This window comes from Mastigoproctus giganteus, chromosome 1, assembly GCF_048544385.1.
Source record: "Mastigoproctus giganteus isolate SK-2022 chromosome 1, ASM4854438v1, whole genome shotgun sequence".
Classification (NCBI taxonomy): Eukaryota; Metazoa; Arthropoda; class Arachnida; order Uropygi; family Thelyphonidae; genus Mastigoproctus; species Mastigoproctus giganteus.
Window position 1 is genome coordinate 212,403,256 of NC_143575.1, and position 23,539 is coordinate 212,426,794.

The 23,539-nt window shown below is 35.0% G+C and overlaps 1 protein-coding gene across 1 annotated transcript in view; it reads left to right on the plus strand.

Moving 5' to 3' along the window:
• The window catches only part of LOC150091500 (ATP-binding cassette sub-family C member 5-like), a 177,500-nt gene that overhangs the window by 101,961 nt on the left and 52,000 nt on the right, over positions 1–23,539 (plus strand). Inside the window, exon 6 of the mRNA XM_090384200.1 lies at positions 1,026–1,104. Within this exon, the coding sequence (XP_090240326.1) occupies positions 1,026–1,104 (79 nt within the window). The remainder of the gene's footprint in view (positions 1–1,025; positions 1,105–23,539) is intronic.

The window sequence follows — 23,539 nt, forward strand, 5'->3', positions numbered from 1 at the left end:
ATATTAAATATATGGGTTGCTTACTTACTGATCTCTGGGAAATGTATTATTTTATATTTCCAAGAACTTAATGAATGTACCTTGCATGTACCACTGTCATTTCTGTACTGGTGCTAAATTGTCCTTAGTGATAGGGGCAACAAAGTGCAGTAACTTTTTTCTTTGGATACTTCATGTCATTTAAAATTAGTTTTAAGCTTAAAAAAAAAAACTGCCTTGGTTTATTGTTAGGAAACTTGTAAAGCAAATAGGCAAATAAAGTTTCTGCTGATCAGTGGGACAAATCAAGTAGCTTGCAGTTGTTAATGAGTTTTGTTGTTGTTAATTCTAACATGGAAATTTATCACAGAAATTTATTAAATCACAGACGTGTTTAACTGGTGTTAAAAGTTAAGTTTACATGTGATGTTTCATCAAACGTGAACTTAACTTTTTTGTTTTTTTGTTAGTGAGAACCTATATTAACTTTCTTGCAAAGTCTTTCAGCTTGTAAAATTCTGAATCCCTTAGTTTAACACAAAATTTAACTTTTCTTTCAGCAAAATGTCCCTTGTTAGAGATTCTTCAAAACCTCACTGACATATGAAAAAGGACAAGACAAGCAAATTTTGCTTTCAGTTATCTTGCGAAGTTCTTGAAAACACAAAACTCCACATGTAGGTTCCTAAGTATGCTGTTTGTATTTCAACTGTCCTTGAACTCACTTGAGCCTTTCACAGAGAGAGGGAAATGCAAAATTTCCTCCTTTTCACTTTCATTAAAATTAAACCATCTATTAATTTAGTGGGATGGGCTAAGAAGACCTTGCAAGAAACATGCAGATGTAGTTTTCTCACTTCTGCTGTATGTCCACATTAATGAAATATGTAATTTATGCCTAAATTTTTTAATGATATGCATCCAAAATATATTTTATATTTAATTTCCCAATTGTGTATGTTTTGGTTTTTTCTTATTGTTATGAAAGTTATAAAACTAAAAATTGTCATAAACTAGAAATAATATGTAAACTTATTTTGAAACAGATATAATCTTGACCCTTTTGGAGAACATGATGATGATATGCTCTGGAATGCCCTGGATCTTGCCCACCTTAAATATAAAGTAAGGTATTTTACAAACTTAATAAAATTAACAGAAACTATGTTAGTATTTAGTTAGTAAAAAATTTTTAGTACATTCACTGCTGAAATGCAAACTTGTGTCAAAACGAACTGCGATTTTTGTTGCAACTTTGCATTCATTCAAAGGCACCTCTGTAGCCAGGTGGGCAGGAGCAGCAGTGCATAGCACACACTTCTTGATTAGACCGGGGTTCGAGCCCATGACTACCAAATACGGAGGATGTGGAAAGGTTAGGGAATGACCACCGCATATCCCTGGAGCAATATGGCCTTAGTTGCTAATGCTCCTAAAATAAAACCAAAATAACAAATAACAAATAGCATTCATTCAGTTGCAGTCAATAATTGAGAATTGTAAAAGGAAAGGCACATGAAATTAACAACTGTTCAATAGCAGCATACTGACTGAACTGTGGATTATTTGCATTATGGTTGGGATTTTGCTTAGCTTCAACCGCACTGTCTAAAGAGTGCTAGATGAATTAAATATATAAAAGCTGTATACTTGGTTCACAGTTTCATATGTTCTAGTTATTTTATCTAGTTTAGTATTCTCCACAAGAAAAAAAGGTAAAATATTTGAAGATTGTGCTTGCTGAATTTTAATTCTTTAGTTTGTGAAAAACAAAACATCCTTAGTGTAAGTCTACTGATAAAATTTTGTGTAAAAAGTATTTTCTTATAAAATTTTACCCTGAAGGGTTGTTATAATGAATCTACAACCTGGGACATCAGGACTGAAAAGGAACAAGGATGGACAGTATATTGAAACTGATATCATTGAATCAGCTTTTTATAATATATCATCTGATTTTGAAATAAACTTCAAAACAGGGTGCGCATTCCAGACTATTGGCATATTTTAATTGTGTGGCATGTTTTTAGTGTGTTTTTTTAATAAACTTTCATTTTTGGCTAGTGAAAAAAGGTGAGGTTATGTTATGCCACTAATTTGGGATGGATTCAAGCAATTAATGATCCATACTTGGTAAAACTTTAAAACAGAGCAGAAAAAGTGTGGGTTTTTTAATAGGCTTTCACTTTTGGTTAATGAAAAAATGTTAGTTTACTTTATGCCTGTAATTCAGGATGGGATTCAAGCAGGCAATTAAAAAAAGGTTAGGTTATGTTATGCTGGAGTGTGCATCCTGTTCTGAAGTTTTACCTAGAATTCTATTCAAGCAATGTGGATTCTGGCTCTCATTCAAATGCATCTGTTGATTTTGGAATGCTACAAACTACAGATACCAGTGTTACTTGGAGCAATGATTTTTCACAGATGAAATCCCTTCCATTTACTAAAGAAGCAGTGCTATTTGTCCAATGCCCCAAGCCACACAAAGGATCCTTGCAATTTATATAAGTAGCAGCAAACACATTAATGTCTAATTATTGTTTGTTAATATTAATATCTAATTATAAAAGGAATAAGATGCTGTGTTTCTTTTTTCTGAATTAAAGCACAATCTGAATCAAAATTTAATCTTATTTCTGCATTTTCAGTGAAGCTGTTTCAAAGCCTTATAACATTCTGCAGAAGTTTATTACTAAATACACTAAATACAGTAGACTCTCGATTTTCTGGGATAGGTGGTAAAAAGCAAATCCCAGATAATCGATTTCCCAGTTAATCCAAAAATACAGAAGTCCCCGACATACGTAAGAGATACGTTCCGGGACTTCTTACTTCATCTAGTTTTACGTAACTCGGGAATGACTAATATCATATTGCTACTATATTAGTATTGACAAATCTGAATTCAGTGTGATACTTGTTAATATTTGACCATTTTCATACATCCTTATTAGTTTAATTTTCTGATCCAAATCGATTGCTTTCCTTTTCCTGGTAGATTTACTAGTAGTGCTGTCACTTATTCTCTTAGTTGGCACAATGATAATGGACAAAATGAAATTTTCTGTAAAGAACTTCACAGGGTTTAGGCAAAAACTCACTATTATCACGCCGCGAGAGCTCACATTTTGCTAAAGCACATTTCTGGAGGTCACTACCATAAAACAGTAAAAATAATTTGTGCTTTCTGTGTTATTGGGCTTTTCTGTTCGTGCATCTAATTATAAACTGGTAGTAAACTTGATCTTATTGCATTTGAAAAAATACCGATAGCTGGAATTCTGTGCGTTTTTACTTATTATGGTGAAATGTGTTGCCCCTTCACTGAAATCTTCAGTCATATAAAAAAAAAAAAAACCATAAATAAATTGTAAGAATCTTCTCTTCTTTCCTATTTTTTTGCTTGCTACTCTGTATCTCATTTGTGCATGCAGTGATTGTCATTATTAATTGCTTATTTTATTTATTTTTTTTTTGTTTGTTTTAAATTTTACAATCCTAAAAAAAAAAAAAAAATTTGAGTGAAAAAAAATTTACGTAAATCCATAGTTGCATAAGTTGGAGACTTACTATATCGAAAAATGTTCAGCAACCTACGTAAAAAAAATTTGGCGATAGATAAAAAAACTTACCACGCACTACTCGCGTGTCCATTACGATGCTTCCTTTTATTTTTTGCGATGTTGATTTTAAGTCTATAGCTTTCCTATATTTTTTAGGATGTTGCATATGGTTTGGTCACCAACATTATAATGGTTCATTAGAGATTTAATGGATGCACCGTTTTCAAACTTTTGAATAATTTCAAGTTTTTGTTTAACTAAAACTGCAAATATTTTGCATTTACCCATCATTTTTGCGATTTCTAAACAAAAAAAAAAAAAATTTCAACATCCCTGACATAAATAACGAAACAAAATTTGTCTTTTTGCAGTGCAATGCACCAAAACAAACAAAACATTTTTTTTTTTTTTTTTTTTTTTTTTTTGAGTAGCGGTGTAAAGACAGTGGGGGTTGCAAGATAATCACTAATACATGGTGCAACGGAACACAACAATCGACGCAATGCACTAAAACAAACTAAACATTTGTTCTCTCTCTCTCTCTCTCTCTCTCTTTTTTTTTTTTTTTTTGAGTGGTGGGTGTGAAGACAGCGGGGGTTGCAAGATACACTAATCTCCCAATGATGACTTATAATGCCGCTTGTTGCTTATTTATGACTTCCAAAACATCTGTTTATATCTATTCTATTTATTACTTGAATTTTATGATTTCTGGTTTATTTTATTTTTATTTATTTTTTTTAATTTGGAATCTTGAAGTGTCCCGGTTAATCCAATCCCAGTAAATTAAGATTCTGCTGTATAAGGTTTTCTCCTCTGTTTTAGAGGATATTGCCTATTAGAAATTTGTCAGCATGCAGTTAGCAAAAAAACAAAAAAATATGCACACACGAAAATTAAAAAAGTCAGTCAGTGTTGATAAAGGAAATTATGAATGCTGTTGAATATTACAACATAGGATGCAGTCGTTCAGAATAGCTGCCAAATCACTGGATTAATAGCAAAAAAAACTTTTTTTTTCTTTTTGATCCATTCTCTTGCTCTCCATCCTAATATAGTTTTACTCCATTTTCACAAAATACAGTAACTACAGCCTCACTATTGAATTTGGAATTTTTAAAACAATTCTGTGAATTTTTGTTTAATTTTGTTATTCATTTCCAGTTAATGAATTGGTTATCACTTTGGATTATATGCAATTGCGTATGTGCATATGCAAATGCATATTGTGGCCATTGTAGTTATTAGTGCGTATAAATGTGTATAACACATATATTACAAGCAATACTGCATATTCCAAACTTGATCACTTTTTCAAATGTTGATCTCAGAATTACGTAACAAGTCACTGTATTACAATTAAATTAACATGGGATAATATTTCACTGGGCATAGGAAACATTTTTATGGTACAGTAAAACGTCAGTTGTCTGGGGCTCAGTTATCTGTAGGGTCATATTAACTATGGTCCTCTATATGTACGTAGTTTTATTTTTAACAAACATTTAAAGAATATTATTTATTGGCTTGGAAACAATCCAATTACGATATGCCACGTTCTTCTCTTGAACGTGGCAATTAAGAAAAACATAAAATCAAAAGAAGTGCACCCAGTTGATATAGATGAACAATGCACTGTTGAGTCAGTTTGGTGTGACATAAGCACTGCGAAAGCAAAAATAAGAGTAGGAGTGTGTTATAGGCCTAATGACTCGAATGAGTACAATGAACAATTGTACAGAGAAATAGAGTGGGCTAGTAAATCAGAATGTCTTATAATGGGGGATTTTAACTTCCCAGATATTGACTGGAACTTGTGGGTTGGTCACTCACACACTAGTCAGACTTTTGTTGATTTATTGGATGATTGTTTTCTGCAGCAGCATGTTCGAGAGAGTAATACTCTTGATCTGGTTATCAGCAGTGATCATTTGTGTATTAAGAATTTGCAGATAAAGGCACTAGGCAGCAGTGATCACAGTGTACTGATGTGGGATTTACTTAAAGATTTAATTACCATCAGGGGTAAAGGAAAGGGTTTTTGCTTCCTTAAAGGTGAGTACAGTGGTCTCAGAAAGTTTTTAAATTCTGTACAGTGGGATCAACTGACGATGTTACCAACAGTAAATTCTAAGTGGGAAGCATTCAAGGAATTAATCGTGGATGCTACTAAAAGTTTCATACTTAAGAAATATTGTACAAGGTTTAGGCCTAAATGGTTATCTAATGAACTAATGAGACTCGTAACAGAGAAGAAAAATGCATGGGATGCATATAAATTATCAAGCGACTCAGAAACCTATGGCAGATATAAGCTAGTCTGTAATCAGGTCACAAAGGAGGTTAGGCAGGCGAAGGCAGATTACGAGAAATCCTTGGCAAAAGATGCTAAGAAAAACAGCAAGGATTTCTTTACTTATATAAACTCTAAAAGGAAGGAGATGAATCTGATTGGTCCACTTGACATCGATGGTTCGACTGTTGATGATCCTGCTCAGATAGCAAACAAACTGAATGAGTATTTTTGCATCTACATTCACACATGAGGAATTATTAAGGTTTGAAAATGGCAGAAGGTTATCAAATTGTAGTAGGATACTTAATGATTTTGTAATAACTGAGAGCAAAGTGGAAGAGAAATTGTTGAAGTTAAACGTAAGAAAAGCACCTGGGGTGGATGGGATCTATCCAGTTATATTAAAGGAGGCGGCAAAGCAACTAAGCAAACCCTTAGCCATAATTATGAGAGCATCCTTGGACTCAGGGGAGGTTCTCATGGACTGGAGATGTGCAAATGTATCCCCAATTAACAAAGAGAGGATCGAAGGGTGACACGAGTAATTACAGACCAGTTAGTTTTACTTCTGTTCCGGGTAAAATAATGGAGTCACTGGTTAAAGATGCATTGCAGGATCATCTAGACAAGACTGCAGCAATAATTCAGACACAGCATGGGTTTGTTAAGGGAAAGTCTTGTCTGACAAATCTGATAGGATATTATGATGTGGTTACAAAGGAACTGGATGCAAAAAATAATTTTGATATCATATATTTGGATTTCAGGAAAGCTCTTGACACTGTTGCGCATGGGAGATTATTGTACAAATTGGAACAGAATGGTATTAAGGGTAAGTTTCTACAATGAAAAAAAAGGATGGTTAAGTGGGAGAAGACAGAGGCCGGTAATCAATGGGTGCTGCTCTTCGTGGACTAATGTTATTAGTGGAGTTCCGCAGGGTTCGGTGTTGGGCCCACTGTTGTTTTGTATATTTATCAATGATATTGATGAAGGTATATCAGGCTTAGTGTCGAAGTTTGCAGATGATACAAAGGTTGGCAGGGTTGTTAATGACAGTAATGGCAGTGTGCTACTGCAACAGGATTTAGATAATTTGGGCAGGTGGGCTAAGAAGTGGCAACTGAAGTTTAACCTTGACAAATGCAAAATACTGCATATGGGTAGAAGTAACCCCAGAGAAATGTACCAACTGTTTGGTACTACACTTAATGTGGTAGAAAATGAAAAAGACCTGGGAGTAATTGTGTAGTCAGATATGAAGTTTTCTGAGCAATGCAGACAGGCTGCCAGGGCAGGTCATGGGGTTTTGTCAATGATATATAGGAATTTTGCTAGCAGGGAAAAGGAGGTGATTGTCCCTCTGTATAAGGCAATCTTCAAGCCACACCTTGAGTACTGCATACAGGTCTGGAGGCCTCATTTTAGGAAGGATGTAGATTTGCTTGAGCATGTAGAGAGAAGGGCAACAAGATTGGTGAGGGGAATGAAGGGATCCTCTTACCAAGAGAGGCTTAAGTTCTGCAAATTGCAGTGGCTGGAGACTAGGCACCTGCACGGTGATCTGATTGAGGTGTATAAGGCTTTGAATGGATTGAGCATGCTGAATTCTGGTGGGATCCTTCCACTTGTTCAGGTTACGAACCTAAGGGGGCATAGATTCAAATTAAGAAAGGACAAATGTAGAATAGATGTGCGGAAATTTGCCTTTAGCCAGCGGGTGGTTAATTGCTGGAACAAACTTCCATCTGTCGTTGTGTAAGTTGATAGGTTGAATAAATTTAAGGAGGAACTGGACAGGCATTTGGAGGGAATGGTGTTATTTTTTTTGGCTGATGCTGCATAAGCTCGTACACTTGCTTTCTTGCATCAAATGCCACTACTACTACTACAGCCTTAGCACATTTATTGGAAAACCAACGTTTAGATAAAGGACGAGATTTTAAAGTGGAGTGTGGAATAAAGGATTCCAAAGATTTTGTAATTGCTGAAAATAATTTGGAAGTGGGAGACCCAAATAACGCTGTAGAAATCATTCTTGATATTTTAAACTCAGTTCAAAATATTGAAGGATGCAAAGACTTTGACGAGGCAAATGTTAATCAATGGTTAAAATATAGACAAAAATGAACCCATCTGCAAAAAAATGACTGATGATGACTTAATCCAAAGTGTGCAAGAACCTATGGCAGGACGTGACGAGGACAGTGTTGAGGAACTATAGCCATCTTTCAAGGTAAGTTGTAATGAAGCCCTAACAGCTGCAGAAACATTACTTAAATTCATGGAAAGTCAAGATGATGTAGATTATATTGAAATTTTACAAATTCGTGGACACACAAGAAAAATAAAAGTAAAAATAATGCTACAAAAAAAAAAAAAAAAAAAAAAAAACAATCAAAAATCAGAGACTTTCTATCAAAATGAATAAAATATTATTGTTGTTGTTATATACATGTAATGTGTTATGTTTTTATGTGTTTTGGAATACTTAAACAAATAAAAATGTAATTTTGATTTACCATGTTTTTCAATTGTCCGGGCTCTAGCATCCCTGAATTACCATGGATAATCAATGTTTTACTGTATTTTGATATTTGTTGTTGCTGTTGACTACATCAGATAAAATGTTTTTGTTAAATATGACAAAAATCAAATTTGTCACAAACTTCATATGGAATTATTGATTGCAAATCACGGGAAAGATTTTACTATGGATTGGCATTATTGTAGGACCGTGTTAATGCTACAGCCAAAACCGGCCATGGCGAAGAGCCTCACCTGAAGAGGGTTCTCATTTTCAGTGTAAATATTTTCCAAAGTAGTGATAAGAATAATAATAGTTTTTATGTGTGTGTGTTTACGGTTGTGCCCCCCCTTATCCGCTGATTCAGTTACCCGCAGTTAACAACGGAAAAAAAATGAAAAAACTTAACACGTACACTCACGTGTCCAATACAATGCTTCCCTTGTTTTACAATGTCACGTATGGTTTGGTCACCAATGTTATAATGATTCTTTTGAGATTTAACAGATGCACCTTTTTCAAACTTTTGAATAATTTCAAGTTTTTGTTTAATTTGAAAGTACAACTCTTGCGTTGTGCTTTAAAATTACGGTGATTTTTGGTGATTGCAATGGGATTTGCTGAATAGCATGCGGTGCTTCTGAAGCCAATATTCGTCAGTTTTGAGTGTTGACAGTCCCATCAAGGTAAAAGTGGACCTCATCTCTCCAAAGAATGTTCCATGCCAGGCCTCATCCACTTCCATTCTGGCCAAAAACGTTAGATTAAATGCCATTCGTTTTTCAGGATCATCTTTTTGCGGCTGCTGCTGGCAATTGAACCCAATTATCCATACAATTATCCTTGTATGGATAATTGGGATTAGTTTCCAAGAATTTTCCACACAGTGGAATATGGGACATCCAATTGCCTCACTACTCCCTGTGCACTGCTACTAGTTCCAGCAGCTGTATCCATGGATCGGTTGATGATAGCCATTGCAACTTCCTCTGCTATCTGAGGTGAAACAGGCTTCCTTCCTCTTCCAGGCTTAACCAACAAAGGACCGAGTTTCCTAAATTTTTTAATCATCTTGAATTAATGGACCACATAATATTGATTACATGGTCCATTAGTTATCATCAGATTATCTAATTTTATTAACAATTTCTATAGAAAGTGAAGTATTAGAAGAATTATATTTAAGTAATATAATTAAAACGTTTGCTAGTTTAAAGGCCAGAAAAGTTACAATATTGTATTAAAAATATGTTAGAAATATCTTTATAATCATAATATAAAAAATGATATTATTTTTCTTGTAACTTTTCATTATTTTTGTTATTAAAGCATTTATGTAGTGAAAGGTTGTTTCTTATTTTTAATTGCATTAAACTGATTTTTAATTGTGTTAAATTTATTTTAAATTATTTGTTACTCTAATGTAAGATTTTCAATTTTTTTCGTTTTAATTTCAGAGTATGTAAAATAATAAGAGAAGTTTACTTCAATATAGTATGTAGAAACACTTCCGTATGATACTCTCCAGAAATTAAAACCAAAAAATCGAAAATCTTACATTAGAGTAACAAATAATTAAAAATAAATTTAACACAATTAAAAATCAGTTTAATGCAATTAAAAATAAGAAAATCAATTAAAAGAATTTAACGAAAAAATTGAAAAACGATTTTCCTTCCTGAAGCTGACAACGCTTTTCGACCATATGTCGTGATCACAGGAATGAAAATTACTGAATAGGGGTGAGCATGAAACTTAAATAGGGATTATTTGTCTTTGCACATGCATGTAAAAGCACACGAATCGGAGATCAGATATGGCCAGCGAGCATTAACAGAATTCTCGTGTAATTTCACCCCTATTCGGTAATATTCATTCCTGTGATCACGACATAAGGTCGAAAAGTGTTGTCAGCTTCAGGAAAGAAAATCATTTTTCAATTTTTTCGTTAAATTCTTTTAATTAATTTTCTTATTTTTAATTGTGTTAAATTGATTTTTAATTATTTGTTACTCTAACGTAAGATTTTCGATTTTTTCGTTTTAATTTCTGGAGAGTAGCACGCGGAATTTTTCTACGTACTATATTGAGATAACCAGGCCTCCGTAGCCGAGTGGGCAGGAGCGGGAGTGCAGTAGCACATGCTCTTTGAGTAGACCGGGGTTCAAGCCCCTGACTGCTGAATACGGTCGATCTGCCAACCCGCACTGGACCAGCGTGGCAGATTATGGTCTATTTCCTTCAGCATGAATTGTTGAGGAGGCTTCCATCCTGCAGTGGGTTGATAATGGCTGCACTTTACTTTTACTTTATATTGAGATAAACTTCTCTTATTATTTTACAAATATTGATATCAACATAGGACGTATTGTGCATTACAGCTCTGGTATGTATATATGTAGTATCAATATATTTCCTTTTTCCCCTTCATAAACAGTGACTATTATAGTGCTTCTGGGTCTAAGGGCTTAAATTTACAATTAGGTCATTGAAGGGGTGCCAAAAAGCTGTTTGCACAAAGGTGCCTTACATATCAGCCCTGGCCCTAATACTCCCACCCTTATTTTTGCTTCCACAGTGCTTATGTCACACCAAACTGACTCAAAATTGCACTCTCCACCCATGTCAATGGGATGCGCCACCTTAGATTTTGTGTTTCTTAATTAACAGCATAACCGCTCCCACTTCCTATCCTATCTATCTTTTCTGTACACATTTTACTCCCCAAATTCCAATTCTGCATTCCCCATATCTGTGTGACACCACGTCTCTGATATCCCAACAATATCCACCTTTAATATCTTCATCAGCACCTCAAATTCATCAAATTTATTTACTCAATTCCTATCATTGGTGTATATGCAAGTATGCATGCACTGTTCTTACACTTAGTTACCCTAATGTAGCCTGTGTATTTACTTGTTCCATGATGTCTCCCAGCAGTTCTTGAAATCCCTAGCAACTTGTTTTCCAGGCTGCTGCTCATTCCAATAGACGCAGTGCAAGAATCACTTTCGCCTCTGCCTGCAGCTACTGTTAATCTATTAGTCTGAGAATCCTTCCAAGCTAGCAGTTTTCCGACCCACCTAACACTGCTTCGATAGCATCAGCAAATATTCTTGCACCCTTTCTATTTAAGTGAATCCCATCTCTGTAAAATAGTCTTTCCTGTTAACAAGCACAGACTACGCTGAGAAAAATTCTTCCCCGTGAGCCTTGCACAGTTTCTCCAAAGCTCTCATCATATACTGTATACTGCCTCCTATAATGTCTGGGCAGAATTGCAGAGACTTTTAAATTTAACTCTATCTCACCACTTTTTCAACATTGACCTGTACTTGTTAAATAAGTCTGCATATCTCCTACTCTTAATGTCATTAGTGTCAACATGTACAACAATATCATCTTTTTTTGGCCTTAAAAGATATCTGCTCTGCAACGTCATCAACTTTTGCCCCTGGCAGACATACCCTGGTCCTCTTCCACCTATCCGTTTTGCACAATATTTATCCCATTTCCCTGACAAGTGTGTCACCAAGAATAACTAGCTCCTGTGGGAACAGCACATTCTGCTTCGAAGATTGTCGCTGTGTTGCCCGATGTATAAGTGTCAGCTCTGGCATTAAGTTGGGAAGCTGAGAGGTTGATGGGCCACCCATTTGAATTCCTTCGAGGGCATCTACCCTACTTTCAAACTCTCATAGATGCCCATCAGAATTCCGAGTTATCACCTAATATCTTCACTCTCTGCACCTAGTCAAGGAGGATGTCTTTTTGTATGCTAGGTGCAGAGAGTGTGAAGATATCACCTAATATCTTCACACTTTCTGCACCTAGCAGACAAAAAGACATCCTCCTTGATTAGATCATGTCCTGTTCCAGAAAGTTCCGCAAACATTTTACAAGTTGCACATATTTTTAGACTGTGATGTGTTGGAGAATCGCCCCATTCGGTTCTACCCCAATCCACAGCATTTCCTGCTCTGACCCGGGGCACAATTTCCATTTAAATATGATTTAATTGATTAACACAAAAATTAATAAATTTAATTGATTAATTGACATTACTACACTAAGCTGACAGATTTCTAAATGCAGTGATATGTATTACACAATCTAGTTTTACGTTATAACTTATGCTGTCAAGTTCAAAATAAGTTACACTATACTGTAACAATCACAACATTAAATTAATTACCATTATTAATTAATTAATGTTAAATTAATTTAACAATGTTAATTTGATAATAAGAAAATTATCCTACTAACTCCAACCTACATGATTCAAATTTTAGTGCTACGTATTTACCATAATTAAAACTTAAATTCCCTTACCACTCACTCTATAATATTATAACAATGGCAGCAAGTTCTGAACAATACAAAGCTTCTATGTATATTAAGTATTAACCTACAAAATCTATAGCTGAATTCAAAATAAACTAAGGAGCATGACTAGGACTATAAAGCTACTTATAGAATATAATTTTATATTGACAATTAGGTCAATAAAATGACAAAAATTTCTCAAAACCTTATCCATTTCCTGGAGCTGAAAATTCTTTGACTAGCATGTGGATAATCTTGTTCCCAAGTCCATAGGAGAAGAAATAAGAAAAACATACAATGGTGTTTTTGAAAAGAAGTCAAGATTTCCATTTAAAGATAAAAAATGAATTTATAAATGGGAAAACAAATGACTTCTATTTCAAGTAGAGGCTTCAAAAACTCACATTTTTAAATACAGCCCAGTCACTTCCATAGAAGTAGAAAGGTCATTCTCTGAGTATAAAATGATATTGGATGATAAATGCCACAAAGTTACAATGGACCAATTTCAGAAATATATTATTGTGTATTAGATAAGAAAAGAAGGAATTACCTCTGTGATGTCTTGTAGAACACTTCTGTGCTGATACTCTCCATTGCTGAATCAGCTATACAAATAGTTTACATGTATTCCTCACACTCGCAGACAAAATCAATGATCAGATGCACCTTGGAATCGGTGGACAGCGGACCCCAAGCCAAACCCCAAAATACATTGAACCACCAACCCTTGAGTGAGAAAAGACAATAAGTCCATACTTTAAAAATAAATTAAATGCTATGAAACCAATTTACATGATGAATCCTTTCTTTTAACACTTTAAAAACAGATATTAAAACAGTCAAAACATTAAGAATCCTCTGAGACATTGAGAAACTAAAAGAATTTTGTTACTTCCTTGAAGTGGATAGGGCTTTTCAACTAGAGTCATGATCACAGGTATTGTGATGGAATTTATAGCATGAAGATTAGTTGCAATCTTGGCGCATGTGCGTGAAGGACCATGCATCTAAGGGCAATGTACATTGACCGAATTTTGATGTAATTTCATTTCAAGCGACTCTGCGATTAATAATTTGGTGTGATCACGTTGGATGCTCAGTATTTTTGTTTTATTGAATAGAAAGGTGTGGCCTTCACTGATCGCATGGAATGCACATTCCATCCAACTCTTCATTCTCGTATTGAGTGTACAGGGAGTAGATCCCAGGTATGAAGAGTTGCAATCCTTGCAAGGTACATTGTGGACTAAATCACTTAATTGGAACATGGTAGAGGATTGGACTTTGTGATTATTAAGGGCTGCATGTAGTTTCATTGTGGCTATGACTTTGAATTGTGTGTCTTTGAAAATACTATTTAGTTGTTTTAGTTGTTTGAACCATTGTTCAATATATGGTAAAGCATTAAAATATTTTTTATGTTATTATTCTTAATGACTGCTGTGGTATTATGTAATCTGTTTTTTGCTTGTAACCTTATTTCGTTTATAATTGGTAGGTAGGGGGTAACCTCTATTTTGAAATCTGTTTCTTAATGTTTGTATTTCTGTGTTTAGAGTTGATTCGGATGTTGAGTATTTGTAGGCATTGAGAAATTGATTTAGGATAACGGATCTTTTATAGGTGAAGGAATAATAGCAAAGAAGCATTTCTGTGTTGGTGGCCTTTCTGTATATACTAAATAGAATTTTGTTCATAACCCAAGTGAGGGTGAAATTTAACAAAACGTAACGATTTAGGTTCAATTTTTAGTGTAAAGTTTAATCTTGCATAGATATTATTAATGTTCTGTAGAATGTCCTGTATGGTCCCCGCATCTGTGATGCAAAGTATATCATAGAGATATCTACCATAGTAGGTGACACATGGAAGAAAGGGTGTTAATAGTATTATTTCAATAGTGGTAAAGTATATTTCCACTAGTAACCCATTCATGTTTAACCCCATGGGTAGACTGAAAAACTGAACGAAAACTTTACCTTGGAAGGTGATATAATTGGCTTAAATTAAAAGTTTTATCAAATAGAAAATAGCTGTAATTAGGAGTTTTGTATGGTTAATAGGTAAGGAGTTATTGTTTAACATGTCCCAGACAATGTCCAAGGTGTATTTGACGTTCACGTTGGTATATAAAGAGGTGACATCTAGGGAAAATAGATCGTCTTTATCATTAAGTACTTTATCTTTAAGGTTATTGAATAGCGAATTGTTGTTTTGTATCCCAAACTTTATAGTTTGTCTGAAAGGTTTGATTATATTATATATATGGGAAGTAAATGCCGAGAATGCAGAATGCATGTATGAAATGATGGTGTGAATGGGGAAGCCAGTCTTGTGTAGTTTTACTTAGCCAAAAAATGTGGGTATATTGTACATCCTAGCTTTTAATTGTTTTTACTGGGCCATCATAATGTAATTGTTTTTTCTAGTATGTCGTTAATGTCTTATTATACTGGTTGACTAAATTGGAAAACAGGTCTGGATGGACTTCTTGGTAAGTCAAAGTATCTGATACTACTGAATATAATTTGTTGATATAATCTTACTTTTAAAGGTCGCACAGTGACCATAAAAAAAATTAAGATATCATGATACAAAAAGCAGACAAAGTCAAAACAGTTATAGTTTTAGACAAGAAAGATTATACACTAGACTGTCAAAGATACTAAGTCGAAGTATCTGATACTACGGAATAAGATTTGTAAAAAAACATAGAGATACTAGGTTTCTCAATAACTTCTACGTTGTAACTATATTTAAAAGAGTACTAGATTACCTCAATGTTTTGCGTAGAATGCTTCCAGTCGATGCTGTCCAAATGTAAACAAATAAAATAAAATAAATGGATAAAAGGATATTAATGAATTCTCTCACTCCGAGACATGACCGATACGATGCAGAATGGAATCGAAAGCCGAGATCATGAACCCCACCCCAAACACATCAAACCAACTCAAGAAAAACCATGAATGCAAGAAGACATTCTGTCAGAATAATTAAAATAGTTAAAGTTGGAAAACCATATACAAGAATAAATAATTAAAATCATGATTATAAAATTTGGAAATTAAATGGAATTCACTGTATTTTCCTCCTTAAGCAGACAACGCTTTTCAACTACTCATCTTTGATCACAGGTTGGAAATAATTCTGGTGAAAAAACGTGGAATTCCTAAATGGACAGATTTTTTGTATTGGCGCATGCATAAAAAAGACCAGAAATCCGAAATTAGGTAAGGACATCGCACGTTGATAGAATTTTAGTGAATCTTCATTTCAAGGGTCTCAGCGATCAATAATTTTATGTAATTATGTTGTATGTTTAAGATTTCCGCTTCATTAAAAAGGAATACGTGGCCTTCGTCGATAGCATGAAATGCCAGTTCCGATGCATTTGCGCATGATATGTGTGGACCGAAGCAGTGTGCTCTTTCCACACGTAAGTCGAGAGTACACTGAGTCAACCCTTGATACAATGAATCGCACTGACCACAAGAAATATTGTATACAAGATCATTTACTTGTATCGAGAGAGAAGGAAGAACTGTGTGATTTCTCAATATATTATGGAGCTTCTGCATAGGCCTGGCTACAATTTTGAATTCTGTATCTTTAAAGAGTTTATTGAGTTGCCTATACCATTGTTCAACATACGGAATAGAAATAAAGTATTTTTTTATTGGTTTCATTAATAGGTTTCATATTTTTTGACTTATTTTTAGCTTGTAATCTGATTTGATTAATAATGGAAAGTGGATAGCCCCTATTTAAAAACCTATTGGTGATGAAGAGAAGTTATTATTCCCAGGTTACTATACCTCGTTACAAAATAAAAAAATATTTACATTCAGACGATTGGTCTATTTTGAAAACATTTATAGATTTTAGGCAGAACGCATTAGCCACTGAAATAAAAAAATAGGCACTCAAATAAATTAAACGCATTATTAACAGTTTTAAAATCGGGCTCGAATAAACATTACTAACCCCCCCCCCCCCTGTACAGATGCAATATACCCACCAACAACACCTGGACACATTTACTCAAATGGTCACTCAAACACATACGGGCACTTCTACTATGCCTACATATAAAGAGAATGGGACTGCACATAATACAAATATAGCTTGCATACGTTCTTCTCCCTCACATTACATGTATAATTAGTTGACATATACACAAGTTACTAATCTATCTTCACACATGTTATCAGAGAATCAGATCTCACTCCTATCGAAGGGACTGAATTTTAATTTATCCCCCACGTAAACTCCCCATGAAACAATTCATGATAGATTTTGAGTTTAGTCTCCGCAACATTCCACAAAAAGACTTATTGATCAAACAAGTTAATCAAGTTGTTAATAATCCCAGAAATCTTCGGTTACCCAGATTGAATAAAAATGAAGTTATGGCATTACGTAATATTGGGAGAAACAAGAAATACTGTTCAAGGTTCAGGCCTAAATGGATGTCAGATGAATTAATGAAGCTCGTGGTATAGAAGAAAAATGTATGGGATGCATATAAATTATCAGGTGACACAGAAGCCTATCGCAGATATAACCTTGTCTGTAATCAAGTCACAAAGGAGGTTAGGCAGGCAAAGGCAGATTATGAGAAATCTTTGGCAGAGGATGCAAAGAAAAGCTGCAAAGAGTTCTTTACTTATGTAAACTCTAGAAGGAAAGGAATGAATCAGATTGGACCACTTAACATAGATGGGTTGACTATTGATGATCATGCTCAGGTAGCTGATAAACTGAATGAGTATTTTGCATCTAAATTCATACATGAGTAGTTATTCAATGAGGGGAATTCCAGAAATTTATCAAACTCTAACAGGGAGCTAAGTGATTTTGTAATAACTGAGAGAAAGTGGAGGAGAAATTGTTGAAGTTAAACATAAACAAGGCACCTGGGGTGGATGGGATCTATCCAGTTATATTAAAGGAGACAGCAAAGGAAATAAGCAAACCCTTAGTCATAATTATGAGAGCTTCTTTGGACTCAGGGGAGGTCCCCATGGATTGGAGGTGTGCAAATGTATCACCAATTCACAAAGGGGGTTCAAAAGGTGACACAAGTAACTATAGACCTGTTAGTTTGCTAGACTGGGAAAATAGTGGAGTCACTGGTTAAAGAAGCATTGCAGGATCATCTAGACAATACTGCAGTAATAGTTAAGACACACCATGGGTTTGTTAAAGGGGGGAGGTCTTGTCTGACCAATTTGATTGGATACTGTGATGTGGTCACAAAGGAACTGAATGTCAAAAATAATTTTTATATCATATACTTGAATTTCAGGAAAACTTTTGATACTGTTGCACATGGAAGACTACTGTACAAATTGGCAGAGGTATGGCATTAAAGGTAAGTTGCTACAATGGATAAAGGGATGGTTGAGTGGGAGACGACAGAGAGTGGTAATCAATGGACACTGCTGTTCGTGGACAAATGTTATTAGTGGAATTACCCAGGGTTCGGTGCTGGGCCCATTGTTGTTTTGTGTATTCATCAATGATATTGATGAAGGTATATCAGAATTAATGTCCAAGTTTGCAGACGATACAAAGGTTGGCAGGGTTGTCAAGGACACTACAGACTGGGTTGGCAACTACAGTAAACTACTGGGTTGTTAACTACAGTAAAGACAGTATGCTACTCCAACTGGATCTAGATAAGTTGAGCAAATGGACTGAGAAGTGGCAACTGAAGTTTAACATTGACAAATGCAAAGTACTGCATATGGGTAGCAATAACCCAAGAGAAATGTACCAACTGTGTGGTACTGCACTCAGGGAATTGGAAAGTTAAAAAGACTTGGAGTTAATTGTGCAGTCAAATATGAAGTTGCTGAGCAATGCAGAAAAGCTGCCAGGGCAGGTCATGGAGTCTTGTCAATGATATATAGGAATTCTGCTAGCAGGGACAGGGAGGTGATTATCCCATTGTATAAGGCAATGGTCAGGCCACACCTAGAGTACTGTGTACAGGTCTGGAGGCCTGTACTTCCTGATTTCAGGAAAGATGTAGAGTTTCCAGAATGAGTACAAAGAAGCGCAAGATTGGTGAGGGGAACAAAGGGGTGCTCTTAGCAAGAAAGTCTTAAGTTCTGCAAATTGCAGCACCTGGAGAGAGGCACCTGCAAGGTGATCTGATTGAGGTGTATGAGGCCTTGATTGGGTTGCGCAAGCTGAATGCTGATGGGATTCTTCCTCTTGCTCAGCTTAAGAAGCTGAGCTGACATAGATTCAAATTAAGGAAAGACAGTTGTAGAATAAATGTGCAGATTGCCTTTAGCCAGTGTGTGGTAAATTGGTGGAACAGACTTCCATCTTTTGTTGTGGAAGTTGATAGCCTAAATAAATTTAAGGCTGAGCTGGACAGGCATTAGGAACAAATGGGAGGGGTATTTTTTATTTTTTTTTGGCTGATGCTGCATAAGCTTGTTTTCTTGCATCGTATGCTTCTACTAATTCTAATCAAATCAGATTAGAAGCTAAAAATAAATCACAAAATACGATACCTACTAATGAAACCAATAAAAAATACTTTATTTCTCTTCGGTACGTCAAACAATGGTATATGCAACTCAATAAACTCTAAAAATCAGAATTGCATTTTGTGCCCTCATGAAGGCTATGTATTCCTTTTTAATGAAGCAGAAATCTTAAACATGCAACATAATTACATAAAATTATTGATCACTGAGACCCTTGAAATGAAGCTTCACTCAAATTCTATCAACGTGTGACATCCTAACCTAATTTCGGATTTCTGGTCTTTTTTACACATGCGCCAATACAAATAATCTCTCTATTTAAGAACTTAACACACACACACTTCACGTTATTTCCCACTTGTGATCAAGACGAATAGTCAAAAGCCATTGTCTGCTTAAGGAGGAAAATACGGTGAATTTCATTTAATTTGTATGTCAGTGTGTTTATCCAAATTTTATAATCATGATTTTAATTATTTATTCACATATACGGTTTTCCGACTTTACTGTTTTAATTATTCTGACAGCATGCCTTCTTGCACTCATGGTTTTTCCTTAGTTGGTTTGATGTGTTTCAGGGTAAGGTAGGGAGCTCTTGCCTTTAGATTCCATTGTGCGTCATATCGGTCATGTCTGTATGAGTGAGAGAATTCATTAATATCTTTTTATCCATTTCTTTTATTTTATTCGTTTACATTTGGAGAGCATCGACTGGAAGCATTCTGTGCAAAAGATTGAGGTAATCTCTTATGCTTTTAGGTACTACGGAATATAATTTGTTGATACAGTAGACTTTCAGAATAATGGCATCTTCGGGGATTCAAGGTGTCATTATTTCGATTTTTCTGTTATCTACAAAGTTTTATTTTTAATATATTTAATGCAAAAATAATGAGGCTAAATAAGAAATGGAGAGATTAAGCATGCAGTTTTATTAACTGCACATAAAAAAACATAAACATGTTGGCGATCCAATGTTATATTCTGCCATTAATACGCTCATACTTACACCCCATTCTATTTTCCTTATTATATCAAGTTTAATCTGCTTGGTGAGCACAGGGGGTGTCGTCACCGTCCTCCCCACACTGGGTGGAAAAGGCCCAGGTTCAATTCCTGTCGAAGATGCAAGGAACTTTTATGGCCTTTTTTCAAGCTAGGCTGAGTTAGTCTGTCTCAGACGTAGATAGCAAAGTTTTTTCCCTAGAAAATGGGGTGTTTCGTCTGGCAAAACAGGTAATTCGACCAGAGAACACATGCATCAAAAGATGAAATAACTTTCCAGGTGATGCTAATGTAATCTTTTGGTTTATTATATCAAGTTTGCCACTAAGCTTTAATGTTCTTCTTTTCTTCTCTGTATGTGGTTTATTAACTTTAGGAGCCACAGTGAGGAGTTTTTAATTTAAAATAAATGTAAAACAGTGGTATAATCCGTTGATATTAGTACAGAATTCATTTTCAAAATGGTGAACGTAAACAAATACAGAAATCGGGTGACTTGTTGTTTTCTTTTTTCAGCTCTGCAAGACATCTGTGCTGTACGTAAACATCCAATCTCAATGTTCTGTTATTTGGGGTGCTGTTATTTCGAAAGTCTAGTGTATAATCTTGCTTGTCTAAAACTATAACCGTTTTGCCTTTGTCTGCTTTTTGTATATTTTTTTTAAAATTGCTGAGTGACCTTCAAAAGCAAGATTATACAACAAATTATATTCTGTAGTATCAGATACTTTGACTTACCAAGAAGTCCATCCAGACCTTTTTTCCAATTTAGTCAACCAGTATAATAAGATATTAAAGACATACTGGAAAAACAATTACATTATGATGGCTCAGGAAAAACAAAAGCTAGGACGTACAATATACCCACATTTTTTGGCCAAGTAAAACTGCATAAGACTGGCTTCCCCATTCATACAAGCATTCTGCATTCAAAAAAAATTTTCAAAAAAATAAAAATCATTCTGCTCAAAATACAAAAAAATTAAAATAACAACATAGACACGTCAGTCTTTTAATCTCTTCGATTTTCCAATTTAAAAGTCCATTAAAGACCATGAAATTTTAAACATGCACATATATTTCTGCTTATTATTCATGTAACTATTATTTTTTAAAAAATTTAATTAAATTATATGTATTCAGTACTACTAGTTACTTCTGTTTTTGTGTTTGTTTCAAATTTTATTTTATATTCACAATTCATGAAATTTAAAATTACATACGTTGCTCCCTGCAGATAGCAACCATTTTGAGAGAATATTGCATTTTCTGTTGTTGTCTTTACTATGTGCAGCGCCTCCCAAACTCTCTGGGTGGGCAGGAGCAGCAGTGCGTAGCACATGCTTCTTGATTAGACTGGGGTTTGAGTCCATGACCACTAAATACGGAGGATGCGGAAATGTCAGGGAATGACCACCACATATACCCGGAGCAATATGGCCTTAGTTGCTAATGCTCCTAAAAGCCAAATAACAAAAACAACTTTACTATGTGAAAACAATAATTAATCTTTTTAAGACACCTAGGGTAAGATATGCAAACTAAGAGATATTTCTGAATATTTATACCAAAATTGGTGTCAGATGAACTGATGAGACTAGTGGCACATAAGAAAAATGCATGAGTTGATTATAAATTTACAGGAAAAATGGAATCCTGCAGCAAGCACAAACTAGTCTACAAGCAGGTCACTAAGGGGTTAGGCAAACTAAGGAAGATTATGAGAAGTCCTTGACTTCTCATAATCTTATTCAAAGAATTCAAAGAAAAGTAGCAAAGAATTCTTTGCTTGTGCCAACACTAGAAGGAAAGGGATGAACAACATTGGTCCACATAGATATGAATGGCATAATTATTGATAATTCTGTTCAGATTGTTGAGAAACTAAATAAATATTTTGCATTCATATTCATTCATGAAGAAGTTTATAGGGATGAGAATACCAGAAGTACATCAGGTTATAACTGGAAACTAAATTATTTTGTTATTACTGAGAAGAAAGTGGAAGAGAAATTGCTGAAGCTAAAAGTAAATGAGGCAACTGGGGCTGATAGGATCTATCTAGTTATATTAAAAGATGCAGTGAAAAGAGGTAAGTGAACCATTGGCCATAATTATGTGAGCATCATTAGATTCAAGGGCAGTTGCTATCCTCTCATGGCATGATCTCTGAACGGGTTCTTCTTGAAGTGTCTGAAGAGGAAATCTGTCCTGAGCTAAAATTACAAGGAGTGACAGCTGTAAAATGAACATTACACATAAGGATAGTAACCTGGTCCCCACAGAAAACCTTTTCCTTACTCTTAATTCATTAGTGTCTCTGAATTCAATTACCGCTGGGTACTTGTACTAACTCTCTATTGTGCTTTAAGTGCCAAAAATACAGACACTCACAAATGGTCTGTCACGGTGCCTTTGCATATGCTCGACATAGCGCAAAGGATTATAAAATTATGGTTATATTCAGCCCCAAAATTGACATGTATTAACTGCCAAGGAGAGCATCCTGCATACTCCTGGGCATAGCAGTGGTGGAAAGAGGAAAAAGAGATACAAAGGTTAAAGGCAGAGCTGAATATATCACACCGCGAGGCAAGAAAGGTGGCACAGTCTATAAATAGCAACAAGCCTTCATACACTTAGAAAGTTGTAGGGAGTGTTCAGCACAAACTGAAATGACTATTCCACCAAAAGAGTCATTTAATCCCATTGCACACTTTAAATCTGCAAAAATTCACATGGAAAGACCAGTCAGCTAACACTGGAGCATTTCATTCATCTCCTGTCCAAAGCCTCTATGTTGAAGCAAATGAGCAATCTTCGACACAAGCAGTTTCCTTGCAGCATGCTTATAAATTGAAATCCCTGCCAGACTATCCCACATCTAATTTTTTGAGCGAAATTAGGAAAATCTGTATATTAATCCTATGCATCCAGTTCACATAGGTGGTCAGTGCAAAGTGGAGTCAGTCTGTGACATAAGCACTGGGAAAACAAAAATGAGAGTAGGAGTATGTTATAGGCCTAATGGCTGCAATGAGTATAACAAACAAATGTGCAGGCATATAGAGTGGGCCAGTAAATTACAATGTCTTATAATGTGGAGGGCTTTCTAACTTTCCAAATATTGACTGGACCTTGTGGGTTGGTCACTCACATGGTACCAAGACTTTTTGTGTATTTATTGGGTGATTATTTTCTACACCGGCATGTTAGAATTCTTTATAATAGAGAGGCAATCAGAGAAAACAGTACTTTTGATCTGATTATTAGCAGTGACCCATCATGCATTAAGAATCTGCAAATAAAAGACCCACTAGGTGGCAGT